Below are 25,906 nucleotides of genomic sequence, written 5' to 3'. Positions count from 1 at the left end.
CAGGTCCCTTGAGGAACTACAGCCACAGTCTGGGCAGCGGAATGGGTGTTTTATGGCTGGGTGGGGGGCACACACAAAAACACTGAGCTCCGACTGCGGTTAATGTTTACAATACATCATGCCGATATGATCTTCTGGGAAACATTTCAGAGTTGTCGCTACAGAGTAAGTCGACTTGGACATGACTGGTGTGCAGTGCATTTTGTATGGTTGTCGGTGGGGTCGAGAATGCCTAGAATGTTTTAGCTTGTGTTTTATTTGACGTGTGTGGACTTCCGTGATCGCGCCTCCCTCTAAGAGTGTGGTCAGTGGTTACATCGTAGAAGTAAAGTCTTTCTGCGCGCTGTAAGATGTTGTGACAGGTTTCCCATGGTGCCTCAGTGTGACCGTGTCAGAGGTCATAGCATGTAAAGGGAGGAGAGGGGGACTCATGGTTGACCAGGGACGCCAATTATATCACAACTCTAATTGGAGTGAACAGTAGCATGATTATTCAACAAATGATGATGACATTTATTATGTTCTTTCAGAAGATGTTAGTTTGTAGTTTGGCACCTTTGTCTCCATGCTTGTTTAGTGTGTGTGGATGTGGCGGGGGTCGTTGGATTGCTCTCTTTCTCTCTGTGTTACTCCCTCTTTCTCTCTCTGTATGTTACTCCCCCTCTCTCTCTACAGTCAGTGGTGTTCTGAGCCTCTTACTCACATCGTCCAGTCACTTCCTCACATAGCTCTAGTCTCCAGTCATTCCACTGCTCCGTACCACATTACTTTTGTGTCAAAGTTAGACTTTTCCCTCTCTCTCTATCTCCACAGGACTGGGTGTGTCTGGATGTAAAGAGGGGACATTCTGTATTGTCGATACAGGACGAGCAACCATGGTGAAACAGAGGTAGGAATTTCAGCGATTTCTGTCCTGGGTGACCCTGCYYCATGCATTCCTATAAGGCACGTTCCCTGTGTTAACTAAAAACAGATGTGTTTAGCTTTAGCATGAGTGTTTCAGTGTCTCTCTGTTGGGCCAAGCTCTGTGGTTGGTTGTTGAGTCTCTCCTCTTCAAGYGGGTCGAAACCATTCAAAAAAAAGTTTGACTTGGCCGTGATTGGTTGAGAGGCCGTTTGAGGGGCAGCCTTTCTGATCTCTAATTGGTCATTGTGGTCTGACGGTCTGCAGCTGCTTCTGCTTCCAGCAGGAGGGTTACAGTTGAACTCCTGCAGTGCATGGCTGCAATTCATGTGTTGTTATTGTACGCTGTAGGAAGCAGACGTCTTCAATAGAAGACATTGTCCTAAAATGTTGTTTACTGACCTGGTTGATTATATGCTAGTACCTAGCAACGGCTAACTAGGTATTGTGCGTTTGTTTGCATTGTTGTCAGGTTGAGTCGGTAGCCCAGTTTTTTAATTTACTGTCTAGTCAGTCCCAATTTGTTAGTCTGTTATCAAGTCTTCAAAGTTTGATCTGTTGTTCAACAGATTATATCCATGCCATCAGTTGTTCTCAGAAATACACCCATCCGATGTGGGTACTTGGCCAATGACATCACATGGCACTAGAATCTAGAATGAAAATCATCTGATTCTCAGAACCGCCATAGTCTCCGTTCACTGTCCCCGGAGGAACGGAAACATGGGATTCTAGGAAGATAATAGAATCCAAATATCCTCCGTCCTGAGTTATAGTCCTATTTATAACTGACCTGAGCAGGGACTGGGGCGGGGAGGGAGATGGCCTGTTGCACTACACCATGTTAGCAGATAGCCTAGCTTTTGTTTGCAGCAATGGTCCTCTTTCCTGTACAATCACCTCCTTTACAAGGGAAGCAACAAATAACCCTGGCTTGCACCTATTATTATCTGACTGTCACAGACACATAATTAAGTTCCCAGTGGCTCTGTGCATTGCAAATTCCATCGGTGCTGGTATAAGCATAGAGAGTGTATTTGGGTTTTATTTCAATCTGTGGGGATACAGGTCTAAGTGTGTAGCAGTTAAACTCTAAGGCTGGAATAGTTCTGCAGTGTCTTGACAGACAAGTTATTTTTAGTACTTTTAATCATTATTTTGGTTCCCGACTGACGAGCAGTGTAAGAAACGAACACCTGACCTCACTCTCTAGATATGTGAGGGACACACATTTTCTCAGGCGCTTCTGGACAGAGCTAGAACCAACAGAATCAACATAACTTTAGGCTACAGACAAAGTCAACATATTTTACATACCAAAACAGTTCCAGACCATTCATGGAAAGAATGGTGTTTTATTAGTTATTGCGGGCCCACTAGCTGGTAATACACACTCTATTGTCATACGTCATAATCTCTTCTGGTGTCACAAGATGAGTGAGTGATGAAAGTGGTGTCACTGGGACCTTATGGAATTCACTGTGCATTGTAGCGTCCTAGCGAGGCGTTACGTCTGTAACTCTGTGGTCCTCTGTAGCTCAGTTGCTAGAGCATGGAGCTTGCAACGCCAGCATAGTGGGTTCAATTCCCGGGACCGCCCATACTTACAAATGTATGCGAGCACGACTGTACGTCGCTTTGGGAAAAAGCGTCTGCTAAATGGCTTATATTATTACAAAGCGATCCCCACTTTTCCCTGGGTAAGCGTTTTGGCAGGCACTTGTCGAGCTGAGGAATAGAGGGCATGGGTTGTGCCACCGGCTGAGTGTCTCCCCCTCTCGCTCGCTCTCTTCCTCTCTGCCTCTGCCCTGTCATTGTTTTCCCCCTCTTGTCTCTCGCATGCCTAGCTGCTGTGAATCCAGGGGGAGAGAAGACCGTGTYGCAGGCTGCTGCAGTGTTTGTGTGGTTTATTTGGCTAGTGGTCAACTGTACAGTATGTCCCAATCAATCACCCTGAATCTGTCCTATGGCTACAGTAGTCTTAATCTGTCCTGTGCTAACAGTAGTCTTAATCTGTCAGCTACTACTACAGTATGCCATAGTATGTATTGTTATAGGTTTGAACAATGACAAACTACTGATTCTCCATCTGCATGTACAGGATGATGACATGATGTTTTCTGTGTTCTGCAGATCCCCAGTGTTCCCTCACACCCCTGTGCAAGTGGTCTCAGCCGGTCTCCAGTGAGGACTCTCCACCTCTACCCCCCTCCGTCCTGCGTAATGGTTTAACCCACACTAGATCTGGTCACCATGATGATGGCCTCCATGGTTGCCAACGGAAACAGGGATGGCAGACAGGGGGAGGCCCTGGTCCTGAAAGGGGTGGACCCAGAGACCTGCATGATCGTGTTCAAGAACCACTGGGCACAGGTAAACAAAACCACAACTCTGTCTGTAACCTTAGATATAACTTCAGCTCAAAACCCTCGTTTAACTTGTATAGCTCAATCTCGTAGAACCCAGGCCCTAACTCAAACCCTCAGAACACTAAATGCATATCATTGTAGCCCAATCACTTTAACCCAGAAGCTCTTCCTCAAACTCTTAAAACACAAACTCTTATAATTGGAACCATAACKCCAAACCCCACCRCAGAACCTATAACACAAACATTTCCTAAATCCTACAACCTAAACTCCTACAATCCCGCCCATGAACGTGAACCCTCTCAGCCCCAGACCTCATTGYGGTAACTGAACGGCTAYAGTATGTAACTGAAATAATGACTGTCTACTRGCTCCTYCCTTCTCTATTCAGCCTCAGTTCACCCCAGTGGGAGGGAGTTGGCAGGAGTCTCCACCCCTCTCAGCTACAGAGAATAGAATACAGTAAGGCCTGGAAACACAAACGTAATTTACTGTAAAATGTGGTTGGAGCTCACGTTGCTGGACGTAGAACAGTAATAATACAGTAACAACACAGTAACACCAAGAGGCCTGAAATTATTATGTTCAATCTGTTTCATTTTTGTGTATCATTCTCAGCATTTATCATTTTTATTTATTTTTAACCTTTATTTGCCTAGGCAAGTCGGTTAAGAACAAATTCTTATTTACAATTACGGCCTACACCGGCCAAACCCTAACCAGGACGACGCTGGGCCAAATGTGCGCCGCTCTATGGGATAATATAAATGTTAGGGCTGTGAAGTGCACTGTTAAAGGTTTCAACAGAATCATATTCTGAAATATAGGACATTTTATAGATCTTTGACCCTCTCTGCAGGCAAGTTGGCACTACAATACGGCTCCAGCTGAGTCTTAATTGCCTACATTTTGGCTAATTAATAGCCTGATAGGAGTGCTATTGAGTTTGGGTCTTAGAATTCCTGGAAAAGCCCAGCCTGCTAAGTAGGCACCCCCCGGRACCCTGTATTGAGGAAAACATTTCAGAAAAATAGGTAGACTTTCATTGACAGTCAATGGCTTCAGCCTTATCTCTCCCTCTCCAGACCCCTGTGAAATCACTGTCCTTTTGTTAGGATGTCTGAGAGAGCTGGATGTTATCCACTCAGTGTAGTGGGTTGCCCAGGACAGCATAATATGTTCTGGGCAACAGTTTGTTTCATCTCACTATGGTTCTATACAGATACCAGTGCACAAAGGGAACTATATTGATGTATCTCTATGTACCAGTACATGTTATCCATTATCCTGACGGCTCCATGCCTCCATCACCTCCATGTATTATTAGTCAGTCCAGTCAGTGGTTAGAAAAGGCCACTTGATCATYTATAGTCCTACTGTGTTACCCAGCTATGTCCTCAAAGCTATTTGTTACACCAGAAATACCCGACAAGATTGTAGACAGACATGAGTGAAGGAAGTGGTAACTTTAATAAGACACCCATCACTACTCCCCTCCCTCTTCCTTCCCTCTCTTCACTCATCCTGTGYGGTTATCGYGCTATCATGCCTGGATCAATCAGTCACCTGGGGGCTCTGTCTCAGTCAGCCAGTCTGGCTCTCCCTCTGCTCTCAGTGGACTTCCCATCGCCATGGTAGCAGGGCCTGGTGGGGACAGTGAGCTCATTGTTGTGGCTCTATGAATGGTTCCTCCCATGTCTGGGTTGTGTTCATTAAAGGAATGTTTTGAAACTTAGTGAAACAGGGAGGTACTACCTGAACCTTTCCAATGAGAATACAGATTTTTGTTTTTCCCAGGCAACATAACTTTTTTCATGCATTGTGGCCTACTGAATACAGTCCTGTATTCATTAGTGAGGCTTATGTAGGGAGGTCCTACTAGAGAGGGACTGACTATCTGCACACTAAGGCACAAACATATAGAGGACAAAACAGCCTTATACACTTTCATATCAAGCTGATTTACCATCAATATATTTATATTATGTGCATGTCGCTGTCAGCGTTCATTTTGTTTATGGTTCACTGTCAATATAAATGCGATGTCACTTGATTTGTGGTTGTCCATTTACATTTCAGTACAGAATTCCGCAGGCAACAGTGGAATTGGAACACCACAAACCCAATTTATACACAATTGTAACTGCCTGGGCTTGAGATATTATATTGACATGACTCAGGCAAATGTAATCTTCGTAAAATCACAAACGATGCATCAGCTTTCCCCGATTTATTTCCCGTAGGACTTGAGTTGTATTCTCTCTCAGATCTTCCTCTTGTGATAGAGACTGTTGTGTTCATCTAGATCAATACAGGCAGCAGCAGGCTGTCTGATGATGATTATTAACTGTCACTTAAGAGTCCTCCCGAGAGAATATTACCAACATAACAAACCAACATGTTTCACTCAATCTAATTTAGCCTGAACATCATTGTAAGCACTTTGGCAGAGTTTGAGAGAGTTTGTCTTATACTCTGGTGTACACGCGATGAAATAACKTGCTAATTTGATTTCAACTGTTACGATGACAGTAGCAATGGCATACTGTAATAGCTTTGTGTCTCTATTGTTAGTTGATTTATTTAACCTTGCTCTATCGAGGTTATCGAATAAACTTAAAGTTGACCAAAGACAATATTCAGTTCACTGTGAGAACTATCTCATCTTATTTGATCTTCTTCCTTGTGAAATTACCACATATTTACAGGTACTATATTCATTTCTATGGACATACCTTCCCCGTTGTCCCTTCAGGTGGTAAAGATCCTGGAGAAGCATGATCCTCTCCGCAGCAACACCAGCAGCAACATGGCTGCCCTTGGTGTCATCGGCCTCTCCAGCGGCGGCCCCATGCGTTTCGGCGGGCCCATCCCGGSGGACGAGGCCAGCGCGGTGCAGAACTACGTGGAACACATGCTGTTCCTGCTCATGGAGGAGGACGCCGGCCAGGCGGGAGCCATGGGACCCATCCTGGAGTTTGTGGTGATGGAGAACGTCATGGAGAGGCTCTTCCTGTGGAGCCTGAGGCGACAGTTTACTGATGAAATGAAACTGGAGCAGCTCAAGGTAGGTGTAGATGTTAGAGATGGTGGTCGGTAACTGGAGGGTTGGGGGGGGTTGAATCCCTGGTCTGACAGGGAAATCTGGCAGAGGGTGAGGAGGGTGTCGGGGGGGTTGGGATTAAGGAAAAAGACACATCTCAGTGACAACTGACAATAAAGTAATCTCCTTTTTCTAAGATGTACGAGATGATTGTGGGCCAGGCGCGGCAGCCCTTACTGCACCACAAACCTGTGTTACGACCCTTAATGATGCTCCTGTCGTCGTGCTCGGGGACAGCTGGCCCGGAGGTGGAGGCTGAGCTGGTGTCATTACTCAACCAACTGTGCTGTGTCCTGGCCAAGGACCAGTCTGTTCTGGAGCTCTTCTTCCATACCAGGTGAGTTTCTCGCCTTACAATATAAAGCGCTTTGAGATACTGGAAAAGCTCTATAGAAATCCCATCAATTATGAGGATGATTATTGTTACAGCGAGGACCAGGGGGCGGCCAACTTCCTGATCTTCTCCCTGCTGATCCCCTTCATCCACCGGGAGGGCCTGGTGGGCCAGCAGGCCCGGGACGCCCTGCTCCTCATCATGTCACTGTCTGCAGAGAACCAGCGCGTGGCCCAGCACATCGCAGAGAACACCTACTTTTGTCCGGTGAGGAGATGYGTCTGTCTTTATGWTACTGTTGTCTTGCTCCTTTTGGTCTCGTTCACGTTCTGTCTGTGATTTGTGACTCGTTTTATGGCTCTGTATTTCGGTTTCTTAGGTCTCACTGTCCCTTTGCCCTTCTCTTGTTCTCTTTGTTTAGACTTTGTCCCCCCCTCCCTCTCTCCTCTCTCTATCTCCTCTGTATACATGTCATATGGATGATTGTTCTGCCCTTGACTAAATGTTCTATTAACTCATTGTACCAACTACCAGATAAGTTAATATCCCTGACCTCTCTTTGTCCCCTGATAGGCGTATGATATTCATAGCCCAAATATGCTTAGCCTACTGTATGCATAATAAAGCAGGTCGAGGGAGAGTGGAGCTGTTGTATGTTAAACGTGTGGTATTCATATGGTTTTGATAATGTAACAGGCAACACACCCATGTTATTAAAAGGCTAAACTCAGCCCAGCTGTAAAAATAATTTATACACATCTTAGACTGTATATTTAAAATGTAAACTATTTAAAAAATATTAGTTTGATGAAACAAAATGGATGAACACTTAAGTCCATGATTATAAATGATGTTATTAATCGATTTGCGCTAGACTGATGTAGTAACTTTGACCTGTGTTGTTGATGAGAATACTTATCAAACCATGCCACCATCTTGATGCATTAGCTCACCAGGGAAATCACTTGCTTTTGGATGGTAACTCTAAAATCACACAGCCATAYGTCAATGCCCATTGTTATTGATGAAGCCGGGCAACCGGTAAATCAACTAGAGGTAAATCAGCGGTTAACCTAATGGTTAGAGCGTTGGGCCAGTAACCGAAAGGTTGCTGGATCGAATCCCCGAGCTGACAAGGTAAAAATCTGTCGTTCTGCCCCTGAACAAGGCAGTTAACCCACTGTTCCCCGGTAGGCCGTCATTGTAAATAAGAATTTGTTCTTAACTGACTTGCCTAGTTAAATAAAGGTTTAAAAAAATATAATAACTAGAGGTCATTTTAGTAATGCTGCCTTTCTCCACTCGCTTTCAGCTTTGATGGAGGGGGGGGGGGGGCATGAGGCTTCTTGTGCGTTAAGGTCTCAAAGAAGCTGACCTATCACATGCATAGATTCACACACTAGTCGTTTGCGTGTGAGACCATGAAGAGAAGGGACTTGGTAGATTTATAACATACAGTACAGCTCAAAGCATGGAAGGGGAAAACATCATTTATATCTGCGCCATAAAAACCACTAAGAGTGAAGCCAGAGTGAACACATCAATGCATAAAAGTCATTTGTGCCACACACTTCCCCACTCATAATTAATGTATGTTGCTCAATGCTCATATTTAATATATACTGTAAATCATTAGCTATAACTCTCTAAAGTGTAATCCTCAACGCACCAGTCAGCACATCTGAAAGTTTTTACAGTATCCCTCACAGAACACTTGTCCTGTTGCGACTAGTATCTTCACTATCAAACACTTCTGTTAAGCCGTTATGAACTGACTATCTAGCTTGGCAGTGTCAACAGAATTTTTTTCAATCTCACCTGTACCGTGGAGAGACTGTACAGACTGCATGGATGATAACCAGTTATGTAATAGTATTTGACGTAATTGCACAGCAGGAGCAGGCTACAATACCTCTTTGTCACAGGATTACCTGCCTAGCTTTCTACTGTCTGTATAAGCCAATGGAGAGACCGGGATATACCTGTACCAGGAAGACAGAACAGAGGCCCATTCAGTTCCCTGGTTCAGATGCATCGCTCTATCCTGCCAAGGCATTTGAGCCCTTTGTGCAAAGTCATGGATAGTTATCTTTCACATGCACAAAAGGAAACTCATGCAAAGATGAAAGGAAACACAATAATATCAGATCCTAGTTATTCCCAGCAACTTGGTTGCGTACTCGTGATACCAGACCACAGTGTACAGTTTATATGGTGTAAGTAAGCAATAGCCTACTTGAAGGGGTTCCACTAAATGTGTCTCTCTCTCCTCTCTCCCCCTCCTCTAGGTGCTGGCCACGGGGCTGAGCGGTCTCTACTCGTCTCTGCCCACCAAGCTGGAGGTTGAGAGAGAAACAATGAAGAGAGACATTAAAAACATAGTCATTTAACTTAAAAACATGTAACGAACACGTAAAACAGACTGACAAAGGTCCTCCGTAGGGCCAGTGGTAACAGACCTAACCAAGGTCCATCCACAGGGCCAGTGTAACAGACTAACCAAGGTTCCATCCATAGGTGCCAGTGTAACAAGACTAAACCAAGTCAATCCATAGGGCCAGTGTAACAGACTAACCAAGGTCCATCCATAGGGTCAGTGGTAACAGAACTAACCAAGGTCATCCACAGGGTCAGTGTAACAGACTAACCAAGGTCCATCCATAGGGCAGTGTAACAGACTAAACCAAGGTCCCATCCATAGGGCCAGTGTAGGCAGACTAACCAAAGGTCCATCATAGGGTCAAGTTGTAACAGACTAACCAAGGTTCCATCATCAAGGTCCAGTGTAAGCAGACTAACCAAAGGTTCCATCCATAGGGCCAGTGTAACAGACTAACAAGGTCATCCAACAGGGCCAGTGTAACAGACTAACGCAAGTCCATCCATAGGCCAGTGTAGAGCGACTAACCCAAGGTCCATCCACGAGGGCAGTGTAACAGACTAACCAAGGTCCATCCCCAGGGCCAGTGGTAAACAGACTAACCAAGGTCCATCCATAGGGCCAGTGTAACAAGATAACCAAGTCAATCCATAGGGCCAGTGTAACAGACTAACCAAGGTCCATACCACAGGGCAGTGTAAAGCAGCTAACAAGGTCATTCCATAGGGCCAGTGTAACAGACTAAACCAAAGGGTCCCATCCACAGGGCCAGTGTAACAGACTAACCAAGGTCCATACCACAGGCCAGTGTAAGCAGACTAACAAGGTCCATCATAGGGCAGTGGTATACAGACTAACCAAGGTCCATCCACAGGGTCAGTGTAACAGAGCTAACCAAGGTCCATCCAACAGGGCGCAGTGTAACAGACTAACAAGGTCCCATCCAGCAGGTCGCAGTGTAACAGACTAAACCAAGGTCATCCATAGGGCCAGTGTAACAGACTAACAAGATCCATCCATAGGGCCAGTGTAACAGAACTAACGCAAGGTCCATGCCACAGGCAGTGTAACAAGATCTAACCAAGGTACCACAGGGCCAGTGTAACAGACTAACCAAGGTCATCCAATAGGGCAGTTGGTAAACAGACTAACCAAGGTCGCATCCATAGGGCCAGTGTAACAGACTAACCAAGGTCCATCCATAGGTCTGTTTGTAAGCAGAACTAACCAAAGGTCCATACCATAGGGCCAGTGTAAGCAGAACTAACCAGGTCATCCACAGGGCCATTGGTAACAGACTAACCAAGGTCCATCCATAGGCCAGTGTAACAGACTAACCAAGGTTCCATCCATAGGGCAGTGTAACAGACTAACCAAGGTCCATCCACAGGGCCAGTGTAGACAGACTAAACCAAGGTCATACCATGGCCAGTGTTAAACAGACTAAACCAAGGTCGCATTCGCTAGGGCCAGTGTAACAAAACCTAAACACCAAAAAAAGGGGGTCCCCCCCCCCCCCCCCAATACCATAGGGCCAGTGTAACAACTAAACCAAGGTCCATCCATAGGGCCACAGTGTAACAGACTAACCAAGGTCGCATTCCACAGGGCCAGTGTAACAGACTAAACACAAGGTCATCCATAGGGCCAAGTGTAAGCAGACAACCAAGGTCATTCCATAGGGCCAGTGGTAACAAGTGACTAACCAAGGTCCCATACCATAGGCCAGTGAACAGACTAAACCAGGTCCATCCCATAGGGCCAGTGTAAACAGACCTAAGCAAGGTCCATCCACAGGGCCAGAGTAACAGACTTAACAACGGTCATCCACAGGGCCAGTGTAACAGACTAAACCACGGGTCCATCCGTAGGGCCAGTGTAACAGACTAACCTAAAGGTCCCGATCCACGAGGTCGCAGTGTAACAGACTAAACAAGTCCATCCATAAGGGCGTGTAACAAGACTAACCAATTGTCCATACATAGGGCCAGTGGTAACAGACTAACCAAGGTCCAATCCACAGGGCGCAGTGTAAACAGACTAACCAAGGTCCATCCACAGGGCCAGTGTAACAGACCTAAAACCAAGGTCCATCCATAGGGCCAGTGTAATAGGAAACATTGTGTTTTAGTACAAGTATTTAAGCTACTCGTTGCATCAATATCGTACTGTGGTGGTTATCGTTATCCCAGTTGTGATGGCTGTTTACCAAGAAACTTTTTTGTTAAATGCTAATGAAACTGCTTCTGATGTAAAATAAAGCTGTACCACCGACATTTTCAATGGCCCTGAACTGGTTTATTTTCACAAGGTGGATGCATATGAAAATTTGTTTCTCATGTTTCTTTCAAAAAAACAATTGCATATATGTAGTGTAAAAATCCCTCTGTAAAGATAATTAGACTAGCCATCCACAACACCTTCAAGGTCATCTTCCTAGCAACTGGGAGCGTCTTTACTTTTGTCATTAAAAAAAGCCTCCATTTTCTAATAGCATACTACAATGCCCTCGCTATTCAGCCAGGAAAGCTTGTCAAGAAGATCTTATCAAACGAAATACACTGTGAAAAACACATCTAGCTCAAGTAATGTGGGTGTGCTGAAAATGTCTTGTTCCTATCACACGGTCTTAGAACGCTTTAAACATTGTTTGTCCTTGTTGTAACTATCGGTCGACTTTAGAAGATGTGTTTTCTCTAACTCGTCTTGGATCGCCCACTCATTCTCTTGTAAAAAATCCAATCAAATGATCACAGTGCTCTTTTCTTTAGCCTCCTCTCGTTTCCCCCCTGGAAGAGAGCTGCATGTGTTATGTATTGTCTGGTAAAGAATAAGTGCTTTCAAATCCAGCATGTAGTAATAATCTGTCAGAAGCACGTGTAGCAGTGCAATAGGTAGAGGAGCTGTTTTAACGACTGACAATTATAGGATGTTACGAAAAATGACCATATTGTTTTTGAACAGCAGTGCAATCTGTAGTGTCATTTCTGACACCAAAATTAAGAAAATTAACATTTTTTTGTTAGTTTTGTGTATCCGAGATTCCTGGCATTTTTGTTCCGTCACACAAGAACTGAAAGTAGATTATGCACTTTATCGGGTTGACTTCCTACTCGTAATGCTTGGTTGACAGTTCTGAAGTATGAAGCATAATTTAAATCTGTGATTTAGTTCATGGATTGAACCAGACAGTTCACTTTATAAGTATGTACTTTACTGTTATCAATTATTGTTTATGTATAAACATTGCCTTGTTATATTTCTCGTCATTAGTGCATTTGATTTATTAAAGTATTTCTCTGTAATTCATTCATTCTAAATAATTACATCATTTCTCTCTAAAAATGATTATAATTTTGAAGAAGTGTACTGCTCTCTTGGTCTGGGTTTCAGATCTTTGGTGTGGCTCCAACTGTTTCTCTAAATGCATGCTAACTTCTGCCAGGGCCTCCACAAACGGCTATGACTGGTCTCATTGTGAGGTAACAACTGGTATTCTTGCATTCGTCAAACTTTTCACCCTCAATCAATTAAATTGAGTTCACAAGAGCACTAAAACCTGACTGTTAAAAATCGAGCTCTTTCACAGAGTGGTTGGTCATTAGATTTCTACATCCACAAACAAGAGAGTTCGCAGGCATTATTTTCTACAAGATTGACCGAAACAACAGGTGAGTAATATTAACCTTTCAGTGACTCAGTCCACAAAACAAACAGTTGTAGTTCCTATCGGAGAATTATTGAGTTATTAGTTCAAGACAACGTTTGCAAGTTTTATGTTTTTTTAAATCACCTTGTCAGCATTTTCTGCGTCAAACGGAATCACATTTTTATCCCGACCTCGGCTCTGCTCTGAAAAGAAAACCTTCACAGTCAATGCTGCATCTCTGATTCCCGCAGAAGAGAATGTAGTCAGAACGTTGTCCCTAGCCATATTCCAGGCAGTGACAACAGAGGTGGCAGCAGTGAGTCTGTCCAGCAGTGGTCAGCGGTCATTTGGCAGGCAGGGGAGGTGGAGGGGGGATAGACACAGAGGACTCATGTCCCAGGTCCGGTAGTCACTCACAAAAACACATCATTTATGTTAGTAAAATATTAGAAAGGTAATTCAAAGTCATCCATGAGTTACACCATCCTCATTTTAGCCTGGATACATTGTTTGCTGGTGCTGGTGTGTTGTGTGTGTGTGCTTGCTCTCGCTTGTGTGTGTGTGTTGTCGTGTGTCGTTTCTGCGGTGTTGTGTTGTTGTGTGTGTGTCTTCGAGTGGTGTGCTAATGTCACTCATCTTTCTCTCTCTCTCCTCTTTCCTTCCTCTCTCCCTTTTTGGCCCTCCTGTGTTGCCATGTGTTTCTCCAGGCTCACTGTCTATAAACAGGTCATTGCATGCCTTTTCACTTCTGGTCTCCCTACACTTTCTCTCCTGTTCCTCCACCTCACTGTCTTCTTTCTCTCCCTCGGTAGACTCCCTTTTGGCCTACCTCTCTGTCCTTTTTCTCCACTTTCTTCACGCTCTCAGCGTAAAGTCACTCTAACTGGCCTGCTCGCTGTGCTCGCCTCTCCATGCCTCCTATAGCATCCTCCTCCTCAGCTGTAGCGCTTTAGGCTGCGTTCCTATGTTTACGCGAGGATAGTGTGAAGGACCGGCACTAGGCATTATCATAGAGCACCAGACACAGTCTACTTGTCCGCTATCGGGGATATGTGTCACCATAAATGCATTATCATAGACACGCTCTCAGACCAACGTGTTCGAGGATAGGAATAATGCATTAGCATGAACTAGTGAGTAACGACACGCTCGTCCTCCTGTGAGTGGCATATCAGAGGGATAGGCGGGGACACTACTGCTCGTGCAGTTCACGTGAAGAGTCAGGGACGGGGTGGGATCCACCCATCAGATGCATGTAGTCACAGGCCACCGTTGCGTAAAGGGCCAGAAGCTCCGGCACTTGATCGGGGGCATGGTTATGCTGTGGCCATTCGGCACATCAACGGCAGTCATGGAAGGCGACTTTTACTCTGAACTCACACGATACACGGTATAGCTCAGGCAAGTCTAAGCGGGGAGGGAGCGGAATAATGAGACATTAGCGAAGGTAGAACGATAAGTTCATGAGTACCGGGGAGGAGAGAACTTAATGCATGAGTGCTGATATAGCAATACAAGCGGTTCGCTTGGTGGAGGTGGTCTGGACCCTAGTAGTTGAGAGCCGTGGAATATGGAGAGTAATAATACTCATTGCACTCTAATCGTATATCACGAAGGACGTGTTCTCAGGACTCCTACGGGGATAGGAATAATCCGCATTGGCTGAATAGGGGAGCACTAGAGCAGAGATTCTAGCGCTGTTATGCGGGGTATATAGGTGCAAATAATGCATTATCAATAGAACAGTGTTTCGCATCATCACTGAGCGTCGGCGCATAGACCTCCTCTCGCGTGGAGAAACTTGGAGAGTCGCATTTATATGCACACTAAGGGAACAAGCGTGTCTAGATGACAATTAGACGCGGTTGAGGGTACTTCCAATCAAAGCGACTAACCTTGTCACTCTCTATAGAGAAGAAGAAGGAGAAGGAGGAGCAAAAGGAGAAAGGAAGGTTTCGATATAGGGATAGAGAAGTGGAAGAGAGGGAGGCTCTCGGAGGGAATAGGAATAATGCTTATCAATAGAAACATGTTGATGAGAATGAATCGGGGAGTAGAAGGGAATAATGCAATATAGAAGGTGCGGATATATAGAAGACACAGTGATTGCTGAGAAGAGGAGGGGTTAGAGAAGCTTGACGGGGATAGGAAGGAGGAAATAGCATAGGAAGGAATAGAGAGAGTTCACGGTTCTGAAGGATGTAAGCGGGGGAATAAGGGAGGAAGAGTCTTACAGATATGCAAGGATGCGCAGCGGGAACATTTTTGTCCGAGCAAATAGGCGCGGAAAATAATTGTAATAATTTGGTACACTGCAAAATTGACCACAACTAAGCGCCGACAGAGATTGTATCTATTTTTATTTTATTTAATATGGAGGGGAGATTATTAGCTAGGGAAACAGAAGAATTGGTTCGCTAGAATAGGGAGAGATCAAGTGGATATTATTTGGAGATCTTTGGCGTTGGGGGGAGGAAGGGGAATTAGAGAAGATACGCGCCAAGAGTTTCGAGAGACACGGTTGACGAGTGTGGAGATTAGTATATGTTTGTATATATAGGAGGTATGTGTGTATTTGGAGTAAATACCACCTCCAAAATTAGGTCAAGCGCTCAGCAACGAACTCAACGCGAATGTAATGACATAGGAGGTGGTTACAGGGCACGAAATTGGGAGTAGAAAAGGAACTTTATATAGGATGTGTGGGGAAGAATTGATAGCTTATTCGCGCAGCGTATAAGAGCGTGACATGTTATAAGCTGAGAGACAGAACTGGGAGGTGAGATGAGGGGATAGAAGAAAGAGAAGAGAGGAGGAGGAAAGATGGTGGAGGAGTTTAAGGAATGTGAAGGGAATGGCAAGAGTGGAAGGGTGGATCTATTGAGAAAGATAGGAATGCGTAGTGGATATTCGCATAAGAATGGATCAAGACTAAGCTGCAGCCATGGCACTAGGGATGGAGAAGGTTATATGAGCAACGCAATGAGCACCAAAAAGTAAGTGTAGTGGGCTATGTAGAAGAGCATAGAGATAGTGGAAGGGACACGAGGGAGGAGAATACTAGGATGATATACGATCTCTCAGTAGGGCCTAAGTAGGAATATAATGGAGAGGAAACGAGCAGAAGCATTAGGTGTAAGTAGAAGTGAGGTGTGTTCAGAAGTAAAGACAGTGTGACGACTTCTGGAAGAATCATTGAGAAGGCAATTTGGCACAGAGAATAGATAGAGCACAGTTAAAATAGAAGAGGCAAGCTGGGGTTAAAAGTAGAGGGGTATATATAAATGTCAGCACGCGTATGGGTTACTTCATTGACACATAGGTGGGCATGTATAGAAAGGAGGGGTTAGAGAAGATAGGCTGTCCTTGTCATAGGGGAGGGGTGAGTGGATTAGAGAAGAATGGGTAAGCCCATATATAAAAGTAGCAAGGAGAAGCGCGGGCAGAACGTAGAAGTGTGCCAGAGTGGAACCTATCTTACACGAAGATGGGACAGATAGGAGGTGCGGGGAGAAGTATGTAAAGGACTTGGTGTAGATCGTGGTAGGACGCGCTTGTTTGACACCGAGAGAGAAGTAGGTGGGAGGTCACAGCGCGATCGCCAGGAGGGTGAGGATGGAGCCAGGACTGTTCTCGAGGGGGGGTTAGAGAAGTGTCGGAGGGAGCACAGGAGCAGGAGTAGAGTTAAGTGATGACGGCACAGGATCTTAGCGGCCGACACAGAGTAGAAATCTCTCTCCTTCACCACGGTCTCTCTGGCTCAGCATCATTGATTACAGGGGATCAGGTACCTGGAGAACCAGAGGAGGGGGATAGATCCTGTTAGGGAGCCCCAGTAGGGGGAACTGAGACTGGGTTAGGAGGAGGACGGGGGTTATGGTTGACCAAGAAATGCAGATGGGTCGGTGTTGTGGTGTTATAGGAGTAAAAGGGAGTAAGGGGTTCACACATGGTAATAACCAATCAGCTGTACCATGATTTATAGTAAGACAATGAGGCTTAGCTGAGAGAGAGAAACTGAATTTGTAAGTGTGTGTGTGTGTACACCTCAACTAGGTATAAGAGAGAAGCATCATGGAACCAAAGAATCCAGATGAGAATAGACACGCAGGAAATGATAGACTGAACAGGCACCCTCATGAAAGATGAGCGGATCACATCTAAGTAACAGTCACATAGATCAATAGGAACAAGCGCCAGTAGAGACACGCCAAGCGAAGGGGAAAAAAAGGACTACTCAAGAAGATAAAGGGATAATGGAAGAAGGCTGCAGTGCGATCGAGCACAAGATTATACTGGACAGTACAAGGTCAAGGGAGAGGTACTTAGAAGCAGAGCGTACGCGAGAGGAGGACGAGGGTGATCTAGAGAAGATTAGGAAGGGAATTGATGGATAAAAAAAATTTACAAAAAAATGACTCAGTGAAGGCTTGAGTGGACAATGAGTTATATAGTTCACCAGGTTGTGTGTGTGTGTGTGTGTGTTGTGGTGTGTGTGTGTGTGTGTGTGTGTGTGTGTGTGTGTGTGGTCGTGTGTGCTGCAGAGTATTCTGAAAACACCACTATGTAATGCAGTAAAAACAGGGGATTGATGTCCACAATGCACTGTGAGATGACGAAAGGCCCGGTTTGTCAGGGAAATCGCGAGGAATAACATCACAGGGGCAGCGTTAGGATGGAATAGAATTCTCTAATCCGTAAACAGAGAATAGACAAGCGCAATGCGAGCATGGAGATTCAAAATGGCTGCCTGTGGCGCGTAAGCAATTTCATAACACTTTGTTTACTACAATGTTGGCTCAATGAGTGACACATAGGACTCGCCATGGAATGAGATCTACCACAGCGTTCCTCTAGGAAGAGCTATCTGTGTTTTATGGAAATGATTATATCGAAGGGCGGTGATTTAGTCATAACTCATATTACATTCACTATAGTTGGCATGTAACCAAGGTAATAGTGCCCTAGGTCCTTAATGAAGGTATATCAAGCTTTTCTCTGAAGCGCCACATGACGCAGTTGTTATATTCGTCTTTCGCACTTAGTAGAGAGATCTTGTTGGTGGAAACCTCATGGTGTTAATTGCGGCTGAGATGAACTTGATCACGGATGCTAGTTGCTGACAGCTGAATAGTATTCTCGTGTAAGTATGGGATGAATGATGCGAAACATCTAATGACGAGGTGTTATGTGATCGCGAGATGTGTTTGATGATCAGATAGTTGTTTACGTGTGTGTCGTCGCTTGGCCCCCAGGCTACTTTCCGACTTGTCAATTCTTACCCCTGGTAAGGGTATTCCTTATATCCATAACGGCCGACTAGAACTCAACAGGCTTAGGATCTCTCTACAAGATCGACTGACACACCACCTCGCCTGTTCAACCAACGCGTTCTAGATCAGAAAGTTCAGTTATGGCAGAGGTCACACAATCAGCTGAGTGTGAAGGGGCCTGTTGTCCGAACTCTGGCAGTCTCGTGAGGAGCAGAGGAGAGCAGCCACCAACACGGTGTTATATATGATCATAATTATTCCGGTGTGGGCAACACTGGATCTTTAATACATGGTATTCATCTCTAGACATGATATATCACGTTGTCGCTCTTGCTGCATGATTAGGAGAGTGCGTTGACGTTAGTGTGTTACGGCTGATCCACCTCTACGCAGACAACATTCACGACAACTAACTACGTGGATACATCTATCTGCGACGCATATTCTCCTGTGACACTTAAGGGAGAGTTATCACCATAACATCCCAACGAGCTTCAATGCCAATAACAACACTCGGTGTCGCGTGTGCCACGAATCTCTGGCCTCGTGCGCGCTACTCAGAGAGGAGCTAGAGAGAGAGGACAAGTGAGAGAGATGGTCGGATCGTTTTTCAACCACTCGATGGGCTCTCGAGACTGGTATACCCATGCACTTGCCCCTGGATCTAGGCCGATTCGGACTACTGGCATCTCACCTGGGACGGATTCAGACACTTCTCTAAGATAACTGTGGACAACTACAACTACCTAGGTGTCTGGCTAGACTGTAAACATCTCAATCCAAATCAAATCTAGAATCTGCTTCCCTATTTTCGCAACAAAGACCTCTTTCACTGACGCTGCCAAACATACCCTCGTAAATCTGACTATCCTACGGGCTCCTAGACCAGCGAGCTCCACGCTTATACGGCTTCATCTTGTCCTCCAAGCTATAGACTATACACTTAGCGGCACTCACCACACCACAGGCTGCTAAGCGCGATAGATGACAGCCATAGATCACGTGGTGAGATCGACAGGCATGTATATGACACTACGTGCCATTCCATGTTTAGAGTACTTCTCGACTCACTATAGCTCCCCACGCATAGACTAGCCACATTCTACAGTAAGTGTGCACTACAATTTTTTCATACTGGTTCCCGCGACCTGTATGCTCTCATCCGCTGGCCCCGTTAGCTACATATGTGGGAGATTCGCCCGGAACCCACAACCCTCGCGGCGTCTGCCACGCGTCATGGCGCCATGTATTACAGTCTCTCGCCTCTGATAGGCTCACACCAAAGCCTTGAGCTCCAGCCTCAATCAGGAGATATCTGCTGAGGCGCGCAACCAGAAGGTGATACGAGTAGTATTGATACTGGTTTTAAAGTTTGACAGTTTAAAAAATCCGATAACTGTTGAATAATATATACTGTTAGTATATACTATATACTGTTTAAAAGATCCTTGCGCCTTCAGCCAAGACTAAACCATGGAGCCATAGAGCTTGTTGCGTTTTCTGTCTTGTTTCTGTTCTTTCCTCTTCTCCAATTTCTGACAAAGAGGCAGGATCATCAGTCGTCTGGTCACACAAGTTGAGGTAAACAACACCAGACACACAACTCAAGGTTTAACTGTGAATAAAGCCATCTTCTCTTAAGTAGGAATCGCACTCCACAATGTGCTATATAGGACATGAACTACTTGCACTCTGGTTCACTCACGTCACACCCAGAGCGACTATCTACACCACTCACATCTGTGCCAAATGCGGGTGTTTGTATATCACATACATCCAGTCTGCTCGCTAGCCTTAAAATAGCATGGAACAAATTGCTACACCAACTCACTACAAACACTCCACTGAAAGTGTGGATGCCAGCTCTACTTAGCTCCTCCTCTCTCTTATCTCTTACACTCTTATGTATCAGTTATCTGAGCAGCTTACCAATCGCTGATCGCTGTACACAGCCCATATGCAAATGCCACTCCAATCTACCTACCTCTCCCATATTGTTTTTTACTCTTTTGCACACCACAGCATTTCTACTTGCACATCATCATCTGCACATCTATCACTCCAGTGTTAATTTGCTAAATTAAATTACTTCGCTACTATGGCCTATTTATTGCCTTACCTCCTTAGCCATTTGCACACACTGTATATAGACTTTTTCTATGTGTTTATTGACTGTACGTTTGTTTATTCCATGCGGTAACTCTGTGTTGTCCTTTTCAAACCATCAATGTTAAATGGGCTGCAGGTATCAGAGAAGTGTTGTTTTCTACCCTGTAGAGTACAAATCAGCCCAGGAGCGTTTTCACAGTTGAGTAGTGTTGTGAAGAGAGCACTTGAACGTTTCAATTGACAAGCCTCTGTTTGATGTTAATGAATGAAGCCTTTCCAGCAATTCCCCTGTTTGAACTAGACATTACATTTCCTAATATTACTTGCCTTGTATGATCAGTCCAACGACTAATTAGATAGTTATTGCGCATTGCCATGGCAACAATCTGCTGTCTTTGATACTGCATTTTAAATATTCGTTTAAATTATTAGGAAACGCCTCTGGGGAACATTTATCTCCAAAAACAAGTCTCGTTATTTTAAACATGACTCACACAGCATAGCAGCAAGATTCACAGACAACTTTCTGAAGGATCTCATTTGTCAGGTTGAGCGGCCTGGCTATCTACTAAGTGTTACTAGGAGACTTAGTTGAAATATGCACAGCACTCAATATGTTTTGCAACTGTATGTGTGCGGTTGTGTGGTATTTGTGAGTGCTAGCACGAAGGCTCCCGGATCTGAAAAGGGAGTTGACACATGTGCTGAGCAGGTGCTTCAGCCTTGCAGACTCTCTCCCGTACCTGGTGTGTTCGATGTGGCTGACCAGCGTGTCCAGGAGTGGACGTTACCTGGGTGTGTTGATGCGGCTGACCAGCATGTCGCAGGATGTGTGATCGTTCTCTGGAAGGGTTGTGTTGATGCGGCTGACCAGCGTGTCCAGGATGTGACGTTACCTGGGTGTGTGATGCGGCTGACCAGCATGTCCAGGATGTGGACGTTACCTTGGAAGGGTGTGTCGATGCGGCTGACCAGCGTGTCCAGGAAGTGGACGTTACCTGGTGTGTGATGCGGCTGACCACAGCGTGTCCAGAATGTGGACGTTACCTGAAGGGTGTGTGATCGGGCTGACCAGCGTGTCCAGGAGTGACGTTACTGGATGTGTTGATGCGGTGACCAGCGTGTCCAGGAAGTGGACGTTACCTCTGGTGTGTCGATGCGGCTGACCAGCGTGTCCAGTATGTGGACGTTACCTGGAAGGGTGTGTGATGCGGCTGACAGCGTGTCCAGGAATGTGGACGTTACCTGGTGTGTGATGCGGCTCGACCAGCGTGTCCAGGATGTGGACGTTACCTGGGTGTGTCGATGCGGCTGACCAGCGTGTCCAGGATGTGACGTTACCTGGTGTGTTGATGTGGCTGACCAGCGTGTCCAGGAAGTGGACGTTACCTGGTGTGTCGATGCGGCTGACCAGCGTGTCCAGGAGTGGACGTTACCTGGTGTGTCGATGCGGCTGACCAGCGTGTCCAGGAAGTGGACGTTACCTGGGTGTGTCGATGCGGCTGACCAGCATGTCCAGGATGTGGACGTTACCTGGAAGGGTGTGTCGATGCGGCTGACCAGCGTGTCCAGGAAGTGGACGTTACCTGGTGTGGTCGATGCGGCTGACCAGCGTGTCCAGGATGTGGACGTTACCTGGAAGGGTGTGTCGATGCGGCTGACCAGCGTGTCCAGGATGTGGACGTTACCTGGTGTGTCGATGCGGCTGACCAGCGTGTCCAGGAAGTGGACGTTACCTGGTGTGTCGATGCGGGCTACCAGCGTGTCCAGATGTGGACGTTACCTGGAAGGGTGTGTCGATGCGGCTGACCAGCGTGTCCAGGAAGTTGGACGTTACCTGGTGTGTCGATGCGGCTGACCAGCGTGTCCAGGATGTGGACGTTACCTGGTGTGGTCGATGCGGCTGGACCAGCGTGTCCAGGAGTGGACGTTACCTGGTGTGTTGATGTGGCTGACCAGCGTGTCCAGGAAGTGGACGTTACCTGGTGTGTCGATGCGGCTGACCAGCGTGCCAGGATGGACTATGTGTGCATGGGCTGACCAGCGTGTCCAGGATGTGGACGTTACCTGAGTGTGTCGTGCGGCTGACCAGCGTGTCCAGAAGTGGACGTTACCTGGTGTGTCGTGCGGCTGACCAGCGTGTCCAGGAGGTGGACGTTACCTGGTGTGTCGATGCGGCTGACCAGCGTGTCCAGATGTGGACGTTACCTGGGTGTGTGATGCGGCTGACCGCGTGTCCAGGATGTGGACGTTCCTGGAAGGGTGTGTTGATGTGCTGACCAGCGTGTCCAGGAGTGGACGTTACTGGTGTGTCGATGCGGCTGACAGCGTGTCCAGGATGTGGACGTTACCTGGTGTGTCGATGCGGCTGACCAGCGTGTCCAGGAAGTGGACGTTACCTGGTGTGTCGATGCGGCTGACCAGCGTGTCAGTATGTGGACGTTACCTGGAAGGGTGTGTCGATGCGGCTGACCAGCGTGTCAGGAGTGGACGTTACCTGGTGTGTGATCGGCTGACCAGCGTGTCCAGAAGTGGACGTTACCTGGTGTGTCGATGCGGCTGACAGCGTGTCCAGGAAGTGGACGTTACCTGGTGTGTCGATGCGGCTGACCAGCGTGTCCAGATGTTGGACGTTACCTGGGGTGTGTCGATGCGGCTGCACAGCGTGTCCAGGAAGTGGACGTTACCTGGTGTGTCGATGCGGCTGACCAGCGTGTCCAGATTGGACGTTACCTGGGGTGTGTCGATGCGCCTGACCAGCGTGTCCAGGAAGTGGACGTTACCTGGTGTGTCGATGCGGCTGACCAGCGTGTCCAGATGTGGACGTTACCTGGTGTGTCGATGCGGCTGACCAGCGTGTCCAGGAAGTGGACGTTACCCTGGTGTGTCGATGCGGCTGACCAGCGTGTCCAGGAAGTGGACGTTACCTGGTGTGTCGATGCGGCTGACCAGCGTGTCCAGTATGTGGACGTTACCTGGAGGTGTGTCGATGCGGCTGACCAGCGTGTCCAGGAAGTGGACGTTACCTGGTGTGTCGATGCGGCTGACCAGCGTGTCCAGGAATGTGACGTTACCTGGTGTGGTCGATGCGGCTGACCAGCGTGTCCAGGAATGTGGACGTTACCTGGTGTGTCGATGCGGTGCTGACCAGCGTGTCCAGGAAGTGGACGTTACCTGGTGTGTCGATGCGGCTGACCAGCGTGTCCAGGATGTGGACGTTACCTGGGTGTGTCGATGCGGCTGACCAGCGTGTCCAGGATGTGGACGTTACCTGGTGTGTGATGGGCTGACCAGCGTGTCCAGGAAGTGGACGTTACCTGGTGTGGTCGATGCGGCTGACCAGCGTGTCCAGGAAGTGGACGTTACCTGGTGTGTCGATGCGGCTGACCAGCGTGTCCAGGATGTGGACGTTACCTGGTGGTGCGATGCGGCTGACACAGCGTGTCCAGGAAGTGGACGTAACCTGGTGTGTCGTTGCGGCTGACCAGCGTGTCCAGGATGTGGACGTTAACCTGGGTGTGTCGATGCGGCTGACCAGCATGTCCAGGATGTGGACGTTACCTGGAAGGGTGTGTTGATGCGGCTGACCAGCGTGTCCAGGAAGTGGACGTTACCTGGAAGGGTGTGTTGATGTGGCTGACCAGCGTGTCCAGGATGTGGACGTTACCTGGGTGTGTCGATGCGGCTGCCCAGCGTGTCCAGGATGTGGACGTTACCTGGTGTGTCATGCGGCTGACCAGCGTGTCCAGAAGTGGACGTTACCTGGGTGTGTCGATGCGGCTGACCAGCGTGTCCAGGATGTGGACGTTACCTGGGTGTGTGATGCGGCTGACCAGCGTGTCCAGGAAGTGGACGTTACCTGGTGTGTCGATGGCGGCTGACCAGCGTGTCCAGGAAGTGGACGTTACCTGGTGTGTCGATGCGGCTGACCAGCGTGTCCAGGAGTGGACGTTACCTGGTGTGTCGATGCGGCTGACAGCTGTCCAGATGTGGACGTTACTGGAAGGGTGTGTCGATGCGGCTGACCAGCGTGTCCAGGAGTGGACGTTACCTGGTGTGTCGATGCGGCTGACCAGCGTGTCCAGGATGTGGACGTTACCTGGGTGTGTCGATGCGGCTGACCAGCGTGTCCAGGATGTGGACGTTACCTGGTGTGTTGATGTGGCTGACCAGCGTGTCCAGGAAGTGGACGTTACCTGGTGTGTGTCGATGCGGCTGACCAGCGTGTCCAGGAAGTGGACGTTACCTGGTGTGTCGATGCGGCTGACCAGCGTGTCCAGGATGTGGACGTTACCTGGTGTGTCGATGCGGCTGACCAGCGTGTCCAGGAGTGGACGTTACCTGGTTGTGTTGATGCGGCTGACCAGCGTGTCCAGGATGTGGACGTTACCTGGTGTGTCGATGCGGCTGACCAGCATGTCCAGGATGTGGACGTTACCTGGAGGTGTGTTGATGCGGCTGACCAGCGTGTCCAGGAGTGGACGTTACCTGGAAGTGTGTGATGCGGCTGACCAGCGTGTCCAGGATGTGGACGTTACGCGTGGTGTGTCGATGCGGCTGACCAGCGTGTCCAGGAAAGTGGACGTTACCTGGTGTGTGATGGCGGCTGACCAGCGTGTCCAGGATGTGGACGTTACCTGGTGTGTCGATGCGGCTGACCAGCATGTCCAGGATGTGGACGTTACCTGGAAGGGTGTGTTGATGCGGCTGACCAGCGTGTCCAGGAAGTGGACGTTACCTGGAAGGGTGTGTTGATGTGGCTGACCAGCGTGTCCAGGATGTTGGACGTTACCTGGGTGTGTCGATGCGGCTGACCAGCGTGTCCAGGATGTGGACGTTACCTGGATGTGTCGATGCGGCTGACCAGCGTGTCCAGGATGTGGACGTTACCTGGGTTGTGTCGATGCGGCTGACCAGCGTGTCCAGGATGTGGACGTTACCTGGTGTGTGATGGGCTGACCAGCGTGTCCAGGAAGTGGACGTTACCTGGTGTGTCGATGCGGCTGACCAGCGTGTCCAGGAGTGGACGTTACCTGGTGTGTCGATGCGGCTGACCAGCGTGTCCAGGATGTGGACGTTACCTGGTGTGTTCGATGCGGCTGACCAGGATGTCCAGGATGTGGACGTTACCTGGAAGGGTGGTGTTGATGCGGGCTGGACCAGCGTGTCCAGGATGTGGACGTTACCTGGGTGTGTTGATGCGGTGACCAGCGTGTCCAGGATGTGGACGTTACCTGGGGTGTGTTGATGCGGCTGACCAGCGTGTCCAGGATGTGGACGTTACCTGGAAGGGTGTGTTGATGCGGCTGACCAGCGTGTCCAGGATGTGGACGTTCTCGTGGCGGTGGAGGAGGATGAAGGAGAGGAAGGTCTGCAGCAGGACCGGCTCTGACACCGACCGCACAAACAGGTCCAGATAGGCCGTGGTAGTCATCACCTCCTCCAGGGTCAGCTAGAGAGAAACACACAACCATCAGTAGGCTGGATACAAATACGCTGCATCCTCCTTCCAATTTCCTGGAAGTAGTGACTGATCTGACATTGATCTGGAATGGTGGATGTTAATACTGTGCGATCCATGCCTGTGTTTATACTGACCTTGTGGAGGCCGGTGCAAACACAGGCACCAGAAAGCCATTGTAGATGTAGCTGACCAGCTGGTCCCTGATGCTGGGGTGAGCACCTGAATGACTGCATTGCAGAACTCCAGTGAAGTTGAGGAACTGGACCAGGGTGGGCATATGTAGCCAGTCCTCTCTGTGGAGGCAGTGCACTCCTCACTGGCC

The 25,906-nt window shown here is 47.7% G+C and overlaps 1 protein-coding gene across 1 annotated transcript in view; it reads left to right on the top strand.

Annotated features, from left to right (window-relative positions):
* The first annotated feature begins 714 nt into the window (after positions 1-714).
* The window catches only part of fhip1aa (FHF complex subunit HOOK interacting protein 1Aa), a 37,602-nt gene continuing 12,410 nt past the window's right edge, over positions 715-25,906 (top strand). The window contains exons 1-16 of the mRNA XM_070439445.1: positions 715-889; positions 3,037-3,276; positions 6,028-6,339; positions 6,513-6,712; positions 6,805-6,976; positions 8,998-9,051; positions 19,284-19,349; positions 21,241-21,417; positions 21,911-22,008; positions 22,362-22,551; positions 22,785-23,080; positions 23,124-23,297; positions 23,415-23,578; positions 23,668-24,319; positions 24,401-24,866; positions 25,084-25,359. Of these exons, the coding sequence (XP_070295546.1) occupies positions 3,157-3,276; positions 6,028-6,339; positions 6,513-6,712; positions 6,805-6,976; positions 8,998-9,051; positions 19,284-19,349; positions 21,241-21,417; positions 21,911-22,008; positions 22,362-22,551; positions 22,785-23,080; positions 23,124-23,297; positions 23,415-23,578; positions 23,668-24,319; positions 24,401-24,866; positions 25,084-25,359 (3,417 nt within the window). The 5' untranslated portion in view covers positions 715-889; positions 3,037-3,156. The remainder of the gene's footprint in view (positions 890-3,036; positions 3,277-6,027; positions 6,340-6,512; positions 6,713-6,804; positions 6,977-8,997; positions 9,052-19,283; positions 19,350-21,240; positions 21,418-21,910; positions 22,009-22,361; positions 22,552-22,784; positions 23,081-23,123; positions 23,298-23,414; positions 23,579-23,667; positions 24,320-24,400; positions 24,867-25,083; positions 25,360-25,906) is intronic.

The sequence above is a fragment of the Salvelinus sp. IW2-2015 genome, unplaced genomic scaffold (genome assembly GCF_002910315.2).
Source record: "Salvelinus sp. IW2-2015 unplaced genomic scaffold, ASM291031v2 Un_scaffold1650, whole genome shotgun sequence".
Classification (NCBI taxonomy): domain Eukaryota; kingdom Metazoa; phylum Chordata; class Actinopteri; order Salmoniformes; family Salmonidae; genus Salvelinus; species Salvelinus sp. IW2-2015.
This window is presented reverse-complemented; position numbering and strand designations above follow the sequence as displayed.